This window comes from Synchiropus splendidus, chromosome 2 (assembly GCF_027744825.2).
Source record: "Synchiropus splendidus isolate RoL2022-P1 chromosome 2, RoL_Sspl_1.0, whole genome shotgun sequence".
NCBI lineage: Eukaryota > Metazoa > Chordata > Actinopteri > Syngnathiformes > Callionymidae > Synchiropus > Synchiropus splendidus.
In genome coordinates, this window is record NC_071335.1 from 30,296,044 (window position 1) to 30,308,154 (window position 12,111).

The window sequence follows — 12,111 nt, forward strand, 5'->3', positions numbered from 1 at the left end:
TTCTGAGAATAAGTGACGTATCTTAATCTTTTGATGACCATGGTGAACGCTGACCTGTCGCCCAAGCCGCCACCAGTGAGCATGTGCCGTGGAGAACAAATGGATTAAATGTGTAGACATAACAATAAATAAAATATCCATAAAAATCCATCCATCCATAAAAATATCCATCCTCAGCTGGTCTTTGGCCAGACGTTTACACCGCCCCTTTGTAAATATTGTTAGCACTACTGCCTACAATAAAGATGTCAACTATTATTATAACAACACAGAAATTTAAAAAATATTACACCTTAAAAAAAAACTGGTGTAACACTAAATGTTGCACTCCGACAGATCAGCAAGTTTGATCACCCGCCCTTGTCACACCTATCTTCACATCCATGAACATAACTGGCTGTACTCCTCTTCTACTTTCACCTTTGTTCGCGCCATCTCTAACATCCTTCATCCAACATATCCCTTGTCTCTAGGATCTATGTGTCGAAACCAGCCGGGCCTCCTTCAATACAATAAATTAAACATATCCACTGTAAAATTATGTCGTACTTTCAAAGTTTTAACTGAGATATTAGAAACCTAAACCAAAAGCAGAGAGAGAAACCGTCACAAAAATTCTGTGTTGACAGTGCACAGTAAACTATGGTGGATTTGAAATGTACGATATTTTGGGCATGACATAACTGCATGTTCCACTGCTGCTGCAAAGGAAAACCTCAATGTGTTTCTGTTGGTGGGTGCCAAAGTCACGTTACCGCCTGTACCACTACCTCATCAAAAACTAAACCTGAATCACTACTTTGCATCGGAATAAAATATGTCAAGGAGTGTTACGCAACGAATAACGTGGAAGGACGGCGTTATGCCAGCACAAATGGGAATCCCATCTAAAAAAATATCTTGGACCGCTAAAGCAACAGGAACACACCAGTGTATATTATTCTGTGTGGGAATACATGACCTGCCAAGACGCAACGTTTTTATTTCCCTTTCCTTCACAGCCACATTTCCTACAGAATTATCCTCTACAAACAAACATTTTTGAAACTTTTAAAAAAGCAGTAAAAACCTATTGCAGCAGAAATGATCAAACTTCCCTATTACAATCTTTTCTCAACATTTTATTCATTCCTCTCAGCGAAAGGGACCTCATCACCGACCACAAGGCGAAAACACGAGCAGAGCCTGAGAACAGTTTTCCCCCTTAATTCATTCCATCAGATTCCAGTTTTCCCAGAAGAAGTGATTCAAATGCTCCCCTTGTCTTTTCCAGACAACATCTGTGAAACCAAAAACTCACTTGAAACAGATTGAAGTCGCCACACATTCTGGCTTGGTGAGTTTAGAATGGAAAAACATGACGACCAAGTGACAAAACAAAAGTGCCTCAAATACAATAGCATTCTTCACACCTAACGTATAGGAAACTAATACATGTACTTCTCCAAATGCATGGTCCAAGCTTGAGCCACGTTTCATTGGAACTGATCTGAGATGGGACAGGTTCAGTGTGGAAAAAATCTCTTGCAACATGACCACTTCACATGTACTGTACAACAGGCATCTTGTTTCAATGGCAAAAATGAAAGGGGAAAATTGAGGAATAAATACCCACTCAAGGTTTCCATTGTTTCTTTGAGAGTGTTGGCTCCATTTTGTTAGTTCACCACAACTTACTTCTCATGACTATTCTTAACAGTGAAACTAGTTTATTTGATTTAGTATTTGAAGGGTTTCACAGTCATCATTCTTCCCTTTGGATCCAAATGATTGTCATCTATCCCACTTCAAAATCAATTCCACTAAAATGGACTGAACAAAAGCAGAAACCATTGTACAGCAGAGCACGACTATTCACTGGGAATGAACCAGACTCCACAAACTTGACACAATACAAGGTATATGAGGTTATAATCGCTGTCCTGTTTGCTTCTTTTGGCTCTTGGAGGAGGAAAAAGAAACACCTGCAGGTGTGCGTTTGTCAATATATATTTGTGTGTGTGCGTATGCGGTGAACACTGAGGTCGCTGTTGTTTTCTTGCCAGCGTTCCGGATGCCCTCTCTGCTTTTTTTCTCTTTTTTTTTCATCCAAGTTCATTTGCTCGTCTGTGTGGTGTGTAACAGAGCTTGCCAGCTGCCAGCTGCCTCATCACCACTACAGACAGCACATATACAACGCTCCACACAGCCTCCTCTGTAACACATTTACTGATGGACTCAAAATCTCTAAACTGGTCCACGTCTATTGAAAACTAAAAAGCAGTGACGAAGGTTGGGCCGGCGGCATTTCAAGTAAAGCAGACAATAAAAGGGTCTGCCGAAGGCAGAAACTTACTTGGTGCAGTCGTTGAAGAGCTCCTTACATGGACTCTGCTCCAGCCGCTCCCGGCACCCGGCCATCACATCCTGGGGAATGTCGGGCAGATGGGCTGCCGACTGGTGGGTTTGAGAGAATTAGCAGGTCAGTGAGGGCACATAACAGCGATAGTCAAGTGATTCAAAGCAATAAAATCATTAGCGGTAAGTAGATTTATCCGGCAGATTACTGTTCAAGATAGATCAGTACAAACAACTTACATAATACAAACGAATAAGGCTAGGCATCGAAAATCAAATTTTAGATTCACTTAGACTCATTTTCATGGAGCTAGAAGAGCAGCATTAATATTTGACGTTAAACATAAAATATATATAGTAATGATGGCGTTCCGGCAACAGAAATTGTAATTTTAGATCCTGTTTTTGGTTCATCAGAAGTCTGCGAGAAACATTAATGGAGCACTAATGGATGGCACAAAGCGTGGCTTAACTTTGGTCAACAATAATCATACTGATATGGTGCTTCAGTTATGACCTCTTGCGGTGGACAATGTGAGACCCTATAGCTAACATTGTTAGCATTGTCATCTCCTCAGTAACAGTATTTTGTCAAATAAAACCTGCATGTGGTCCTGTTTGTCACTTTGTTTCGGAGGAATAGCATTCTCGTCTCACCAACACTGCTTGCTTGTAAACAAGGCAGTTGATCTATGTTCCAGCAGAGACCTGGTATAGCGACACATGCAATAGAACGTCAACAATTCAAATGACTCCCATCACGAGAAGAATCATAATTTTATTAACTCAACACTAACCAGGCCAATAACAATGTCGAATGCCTATGTTAGAAGCCAAATACAATATAAAACATTGAGCCACAGCAGCTACTGGAAAGCATGGGCATATGAAGGCAGAGAAGTCCAAGATCTTACCCCATTGTTAAAGTATGTGTCTAAAACATTCAGCCCACAGTCTCTCCTCTTCTCATCAGGCGCTAGCTGGTACATGGCCTGTCAGAGGAGCACAAGTGTGAGGAAGCATGACATAGAGCAGCTGTGACAAACACTAGAGAGGTTAGTAGATCAGAAAGAGGGATAAAGAGGCCATGTTTGTTTCTTAAAAAAGAGCATGAAGGGATTCACTGGGGCTGTTTGAGGACACAGGGTGAAGAGAGACACGTGATTTATTAAGTGACACTGAGAAATTCCTGCGCATCTACAGCTCCTAAAACTGACAGTTCAAACAGAGTCGACAACTTTCTAATTGCTGGTGTGCAAGCACAGAGGTCACCTGGAGTTTGCCTGCTTGGAATGTTTTGTCGAGCGAAACGAGGCAATGCACTGGTTGGATTACAAGTCCCATAAGAGTGATCAATGTTACCGACAGCCCCAGATTTTTGCGGCTCTGTTTAACACGCTCAGACAGACAGAAAGTCAGTGACTTTTTAAGAGGTATGATTAGCCTGGTTTTCCATGCTCACATACCTCCAGGGGCCAAGACACAAGCTTGGGCCTGTGTTTGCCTTCTCACCCAGGGGACCTGCCTCTGACGTGGGCTTGATCTCATGAAGGAAGGGAGGGAGGGAGGGCGCGGGATGGGGGTGGGGGGCTTTCCCCTGACAGTCTGTCTATGTAGCTATTTGCCCCTCCTACATCGACTCCACCCACTGCCATTACCAAGAACACAACCGCAAGTCATGACTTTGGCCCCCCATTTTCCTCAATCCGTATCGATCACTCTGGCGGGTCATGCTCAGGCCACAGAAGATGAAAGATGAGGTCATCGAAGAGCTGGCTGCTTTATCATCTTACCACAGCGTCCATGAAATCAATGCAACGCTTCAGCTCCGGCCTGGTGTCACAGTACTGACGGAATAAGAGCCGACCAATGGGCTGCTTCTCACAGAGACTGGTGTAGTCGCGCTCTGAAAAGAGAGAGAAGGAAACAGGGAGTGAGAGGAAGGGGTGAGTTAGAGTATGCGCTGTGAATCACATAACACCTACTCAGTGGTTAACCATCTTGGTTTTAGACACCTGGTAAAGCTGTAATAGAGAACATTTACGACATAAATATCGTCGACAGATGGTTCTCTCCAGTAGTATTTTGCACAAACTACAAATGCTGATTAGATGAATTTTGAAGGAAATTATGAAGTTCAAACGTGAGGGCTGTGTGAGAAGCATGGATTCGGACCAGTCAGCACACTGCAGCATACAAACAGAGAAAGGAAAAACCATAATACTGTATGTCTGATTGGTGAATGTCAGATTTGGACGCTGCCACTTGTAAATAGGCATGATGCAAAGTCGCTAGCCAATGAGCATGAGGGAGCGTGGCTCCCTCAGAGGAAAATTCTGAACAAAATTCTGAGGAAATTCTGTTGTTTCCACTAACATTGCTGCTGACGGATTCAAGGAGTTCCTGGTTATATGGAGCACACAATGCTGGTCCTTCGACTAACAGAAGAACGTGAGATTAGATGCAAGCTACTCATGCTGCACTTGGCCTTACTACACCCACCAGTTCCCTTTGCTCTGGAAAAGCATCCTCTCATACGCTGCCCAAAGGCCCCCAGCCATGTTTGCTTTCACTGGTGTCACGACCAAGTTCTCAAGGCTTTTGCAGACGATATATATGCAAGGTTCCGCGCTCAGACAAACACTGTCCTACTCTTTCAATCATTTTATCTTTTCACTGTTGTTTTCAAGTCGACATCTGCTGTTTTGTTTCACTGCTGTAAAAAGTCTGGCATCAGTCTTGATTTAAAGTAAAGGTTATGTAAACAGTGTCACTGGTTACAATATCAAATTATTTCAATGAAACTTTGATGATCAGTTGGGAGTGGAAAACCTGGATTTTGGTGGTGTTCTGTGACAAGTAGGTTTGCTGCGTTGTTGCCATGTCATCGGGGACATCTGGGAATTTCCAAAAAAAAATAAATAAATAAAAAAAAAAGGACCAAATTATATAGATAAATAAAGGTAGGGCAATTATATTTGGTCACAACAACTCACCATGCGGTGGAGGTATGAACTAGCTTGAACAACCGACAGATGACTGATGATTCGAACGCAGCAATAAAATCGCATTCTTCTAGTCCTGTCTCTCTCAGTCTGAATCAATGTCTTCTGATCGGAGATGACACGAAAACATGCCATCCAATTCAGATGAGCATCTTCACACGGCGAGTATTTAATCCGAACACACCCAACCACTGTTGACATGTGCAGTAGCGGTAAGCTGTGTGTAAATAGCGGGAAGCGTAGAACAGACTCTTTCACCGTGCAACATCCTCGATCCATTTGTAAACAAACCATCATCCGTAACCGACCAACACCGCCCAGCATAGAACATTATACAAGTCCAGTATCAGAATTTTGTTGAATAAATTCAAATCAACACTAGCGTTGCAAGTGTTTCTGGAGCTTTTGTTGTCCACATTGCAAGTACAGCAGCTGCACATACTACATCAGTCACAGGGACAGACGGTGCCGGAGGACTCGTGTTCGTTGCGAATAAAGTTACTGGTCATGTGATGAGGATTGACATGAACAATGACATGAAAACCAACCCAGACACCAACTGACGATCAGACATAAAGATGGACGCCGACATAGATTAGCGTTTAACGCCCCTCTTGATCCTATCCAAATTTCATACGGAAGCCCAATTGGGACATGTTTACATGAAGCACTTTCACTTGAACAAGCTGGTCAATTAAAACGGATAGAACAATGAATATTGAATGATGAGCAAATTATATTAATGACAAAGACAAAAATTTCAAAACCTTTGTTTCTATTCAGCAATCTTTTTAATATCCACTGATTCAAAATATTGGTGGAAACCACAATTGGAATTTATTCTTCAGTTTCCCCTTACTGGAGGATAAACAAATCAGCCCATCTGTGTCAATGTTTGATCAAAATGTGGCAAAACGGATCGGAATTGTTCAATGAAAACACGAGGATACAAATACATAGCTTGAGTATTTTTGTCTTCTGTTCCCAAGTTTGGATCAGGCCCCACAACATTTTTCATTGCAAGCTGACTGTAAGATGACAAAACACACAGGCTCCCGCACACACAGGTGCAAACATTTGCGAGTGGAGGATACGATGGATGAAAATGTTGACATGAAGACAGCTCCCAGACAACTTCCAAGAGTAAATCCAATTTTCCTCAGCAGCTCTCCCGGCTACTCTCTTCTTTACGGAACTTCCTCTTCATGCTTGGCCACACTGTATCCCTGTACTTGATAACATGTTTGACTGCATGGACCGTATCATGAACTAGGAGCCATAAAGACATAGTAAAATCATAAACTACTGTTTTGCTGTGTCACACAGGGAGCCTTTTAGCCAAGCATTTCTCTTTGAAAATTCCCAGCAGATCTTCTCAGAGTCCATAGCGGCTCCTGAGATTGTCTTGACTTTATGCAATATTGCATTTCCAGAGCTTCTTCTTTCAGTCTCCCTCACCTGAACCTACCCTTGGTTAAGGTGGAGAAGGCTGCCCAAATTTAAGCTTCCATCCCACCAAGTTATACTTTTCCTCACATTCTCATCAATCACGACAGTTTTTGGCTTCAGTAGCAGACACTGAAAGCTGATCTGAGTGTAGCACATTTCAAGCTTTGGCTTCTGCTGGAGGCAATCCAAAACACTTAAATTTGGAAGCCATAAACAGACTACATTATTGAGTCAACATGTTGGACCACACACTTGGTGAACATCCCGTATCAGTCTGGTTAAGTGCAATAAATGACATGTTTACATGATGTTGCAGCGGCATGAGATAAGGCTGCAGAGAATATTAGACTAATTCGTTAAAGGTCTGTTTAGTTAACCATTAGCCATTTTAATAACATGGAATCAAACCTCAGATGTGGATGACAATATTCAATTTTCAACAATAATGAAATTGCGTCACAACCCGTTTTATTGAAATGCATTTAAAATCTTCCCTGAAACAGAAGCAGTTTGAATACACGAAATATGCCAAAGAAATACTCACATTATTGCTGTTACTGCAAGCGCCAAGAAAAAAAATTCTCAGATAAGGTCTGTGCGTGTGTCGTCGCAGCAGCAACTTTAAAAGGTAAATTCATGTTTAGAGGTGACACATTGTGACAGTGAATGCAACCAATAACCACTTAGTCACTCGTACTGTTTTAACTAATTTATTGATCTTATATACACAAAAAACACAGAAAAGCAATTGGATGGAGAGCAAGCACATCACAGAAGTCGATTGGCCAAATAATCCGTGATGGCTGAAAATAACAGGGGTTTAAGCAAATATCGATATACTCAAATATCGCGGAATAGAATGGCAACCTGTCCATGGAGTATTCCTGCCTCTCGCTCAATGACCGCTGGGGTAGGTTCCCCACAGCCGTGAACAGTACTAAGCAGTGGTTTACTGAAGATGTATGTCTTGATATTTTAAGTCGGATATATTACATTTTATAATACATTAATACATGGACATGCTGCAGAATTGTGACATGCATTTTAGACAAGTAACATTTTCTTTCTCCACACTGGAGGTATTTGGTTGAAGGGAAAGTGAAATTTAACTGGACTAGTTCATGACTAGTTCATGCACATAATAATGTACTGCATTATCTGATTTCCCCCCTTAAAATCCACATCCTGCTGACAAATATAAAAATATATTACTGAATTTACAGTATTGCAATATGTCTCAATTTATCGTATAACCACTGCTGTAGCGGGATACATATTGTATCGCAAGATCGCTGCCAATACACAGGTTTCCTTCTCTGTGTACTCAGTCAGTACTGAAGTACATGCCACAGATATTGACAGAAGAAAGCACTGTCACAATTGTGACAAGCCTGATCATGATCGGCCTCACTGATCAGTTAAGAAATAGTGACGTGGGACATTGACTGAAATACTGACGGATAAGGCGCAATTGCAGAGAAACTCGTCGGCACAAAAGACTGGAATGTGACAACACAATCATGGGAAGGCAAGACAAGAAAAATGTGTTCTTCCGCCAACTGTTGACAGAACCATGATGGCGTCACATGCATGACAAGACAATACTGGAAAATGAAGGACGAAACCTCCGGCCCCACTATTGGTCAACAGCTTTGAAAAAACAGCAGTGTGATCAAATTCACTTTTGTATAATCAGCGCACAATAAGGCTAGCATACACATGAGACACGCTTCGCATTCTTTCTGTAAAGTAAAACCTTCATTATTCTCTCTACAAAGTAGAAGACAGCGAAGCGATGGATGGTGGGAGGGGGAGGTAAAGAGATTGAAAGTCAGGAGGAAGAGAATGTGGGGGAGGGCAGCACAGCAATCTCTGGCAGAGAAGGCTCTGACGCACTATTACACACCAAAGACACCTACACACACATATACACAAGTGTAGCACAGAGAGTAGTGTGGTTGCAGTGCTGGATCAGACCCACTCCCATCAACCTGATGATAAACCTGGAACAGGAGGAAATACTGATTCGGCGTGGAAGAAGTGTGTTTTAAATGCCTGTTCAAACAGATTCCCCAAGTCAGACTCACACACACACACTTATGCACAGTTTCCTGTCCCCTGCTTGTAACGGCGGGTGGAGACGGGTAGAAATAGGAAGGAAGTCCAATCTGAACTTCCTACAGCAGCCGGACCCACCCCGACGCGCAGCATGGCACTTTATCTTTCTGCTACGCGCTCGCACGCACAAATGGTGGCGTTGCCCACTTTCTTACCGATAGTGCGGCGCAGCTCCTCACACTGGCTGATGTGGGGGAGTTTGAGCATCTCCTTCCATTTCTTACTGCGACCGTTCCTCTTCCCTCCTCCACCTGAAATGACAGACCACACCGGACCATTATTGGGACGCACATTCACCACCTGGCCTTTTAAAAAGCAAGAGCAAGTCATTGAGCCAAGAATGGGCGTGCATGTGTGAGTATGTTGACATTGCTGTGACCAGTGTCACGGCCAGCTGGCTCGTCTCATCAGTCGCCCTCATGTGTCATGACAGAGCATGTGGTGAAGAATGTCCGCTTTAAAGATCACAGGATACTTTCAGGCAACAACAGCAGCCACTTCTTCCTTTTTGTAGGATTTAAGATCACTGTTATGCATTGCTTTGACTAACTGTTATTGAGATGACCTTCCACAGAAGTTCAAAGTGATTGTGACTCGGGGAACGCAACATGAGGCATGTAGACCTGCTCAATAGTAGCTACAACTCCAGCAACCCTGCTGAGGGTGAGGGGAGTAGGAAGTGGAGAGGGCGTCATATGAGGAGAGGAAGGGAAACAGACAGAGGTAGAGTGACGATTACTACTGGAGGCAGACAGAAATCTTAAGAACACTCGTGTCTGCGTCTGAATCTTCGGTTATTTCTAGCCACAACTCCTGACAGGCCCATAACAGAGGACCAAACGATGACCAGATACCACAGCTGCAGTTGGTCTTACTACTTATGGTTTTGTTCTGTGTAGTCATTGGCGTCATCTTGCCATCTTACAGGGCCACAAATGTTTATCATCAACGGGTCAAAGGGCCATTCACTGAGGTTTGTTAGGTGACATCAAACTAGGGAAGGTGTTAAAAAGAAAAAAAGATTGATTCATCTGAATTATTTATTATACAACATGATTTTCCTACTGTAAGTGGTAAAATGGGTATAAATTGACTGAAATATTGTGAATTGAATTGATTTGGGAAACAACAACAACAACTAAAATAGAAAACAGAATGCAGTTTCAAATGAAAAATCTTGATCACAGTCTGAAGTCCATTCTCTGAATTGCTGATTCATTCATTCTCTACTTTTACCACTGAACTTAGAACATGTGATTTTCATGCAATAAAGCTGTGCAAGTGTGTACATTTCATGTGTCAATACATGTCATTCAACAATACTATGAGATGTGAAACAACTGAGATAGTCAACTTCACTACATGCGAAAAACTAAAATGCCTTGAATGAGTTGCTAAATATGAAATATGAACTCTACATATTTGCATACAAACGTTAACTCTTTTAACAATCAAATGAAAAGAGCAACGCCAACCATGTTTAGCCGGTCCAGGTAGGACTGCACAGCCCAGTGGTCTTCCCATTCTAAATGTCAAGTCAAAGCACAGCTTTCAGTGACATTCACACAAAGAAATGTGACACAACAAACCCAAAGTAGGCTTCTAAATAAAGCAAACTTGTTTTCCAACGTCATGAAGATTCAATATATCATGCTGCAACACTCACTCCTCCTCAGTGAACTGTGAAGTGAAACAGAGTTCAACAATTATTACTGCTAATATTTATGTAGATCACATACCTTAGTGGAAACTTCGTATTTTTTGCTCTCAGGAGGCTTTTTTTTTTTGCGCTCACCCTCCATGAACTATTTCACAGAGGAGCCTGCATAACTCCCTAACCATAAGGCGGTGCTACACCTGTAAATCTGCTCCAAATATGGGCGGTCTCAGTGCAGAAGGGCTACATAATAACAGCCAAGCAGCCTCCTCTTTCAGATAGTGTTTCAATGTTCTACATACTGTAAGCTAAAACGTCAAATCATGATTGTCAACAAGGTGTGAAGGAATAATAGCTTAGGGACCAAAAATTATGGGCTGACATGCAGCACGCAGACACACATCCTCAATCTACCCTCAGCAGCATCACTCATGTATTATGACTTATTGTGTTTGATCATTCCAGAGTGTTGGCCGTCTCATGGTGATTTACTATTCAAAATATTTTCCAGAAATCAATGATTTAACAGGATTCTATACTCAAAATGCATTGGGTTTTAAAAACCTGAGCGACTAAACAATGATAATATAATAACGTTTTATTTATCAAGCATGTTTATGTACAGTGTTCACAAAGTGCTGTACAGGCAAAACAACATGAACAGGATGTTTGCACTTGCATGACCATGAAGGTGAGGACAGCTCAACCCTTAGTGCGCTACTGAAGACATGTAGGAGGATATTTACATAAATGCAAGCCGATAGAAGTGAGTTTTAGCAGAGATTTCATGGTGGAGGTACACCTTGTGTTTTGAATCCTCTCTCAGACTGTTCTTGAGTTGAGAAGCCCTGATAGAAAAGGCTCTGCCACCTCTAGAGAAAAGTCTAGACCCACCAGTGTAATGGATAGCAATAATAAGACATAAACACAAGACATAAACTGCATTTCTTTGAGCTATATCGCACAATATGGTGGCCGCAAAATGGTTAATCCTTGACCAAAAACTCAACTTAAAATAGTCGCACATCAACTACATCACCAGCTGTTCAGACTCAGCAGGGTAAAAACAGTCCCAGAACGACAAAGGTAGAGAATCAGGAAAACACGCGAGGACAAACTTGGCGGGTGCACGTGCACACTGTAACAAGGCCTCCCCACCCTGTTTAATGTCAGTCTGACGTCAAAGCCATGTGTGCAGGCTCTTAATGCAGACAGGATGGAGCAAGTATTTATTTTACTTTGGTTCTGCTCTCCAACAGAACGGAGCCCTCCATAAACACTGACTTCACAGCATTTTCACAGAAGCCAGCACTGAGATCATCGCGCTGGATCTTTGAGATCCGTGCACATGCCGTCGGTGGACGACTGTCCGGTTGCTCATGAGAAATTATGTTCCAGGAATAGTTTCCTCAGATAAGGGGTCCAAGAGATTACAATGGCACAGTCTGGCCTCACATACATGCTGACCCCTGATCTGGCCTGCTTCCTGTCAACTTCTCTCCCACTATCTCCAACAGCCATGATAACTGCATGACCTCGCAACAT

The 12,111-nt window shown here is 42.3% G+C and overlaps 1 protein-coding gene across 5 annotated transcripts in view; it reads right to left on the minus strand.

Annotated features, from left to right (window-relative positions):
* The window catches only part of LOC128754998 (G protein-coupled receptor kinase 6-like), a 41,953-nt gene that overhangs the window by 16,919 nt on the left and 12,923 nt on the right, over nucleotides 1–12,111 (minus strand). For 4 of the 5 annotated variants that reach the window (XM_053858074.1, XM_053858078.1, XM_053858076.1 and 1 more), the window contains 4 exons: nucleotides 9,065–9,160; nucleotides 4,131–4,243; nucleotides 3,252–3,329; nucleotides 2,336–2,436 (listed from right to left, as the gene is read on the minus strand). In XM_053858074.1, coding sequence (XP_053714049.1) covers nucleotides 2,336–2,436; nucleotides 3,252–3,329; nucleotides 4,131–4,243; nucleotides 9,065–9,160 — 388 coding nt within the window. The remainder of the gene's footprint in view (nucleotides 1–2,335; nucleotides 2,437–3,251; nucleotides 3,330–4,130; nucleotides 4,244–9,064; nucleotides 9,161–12,111) is intronic. The other variant, XM_053858077.1, reaches the window with a different exon arrangement.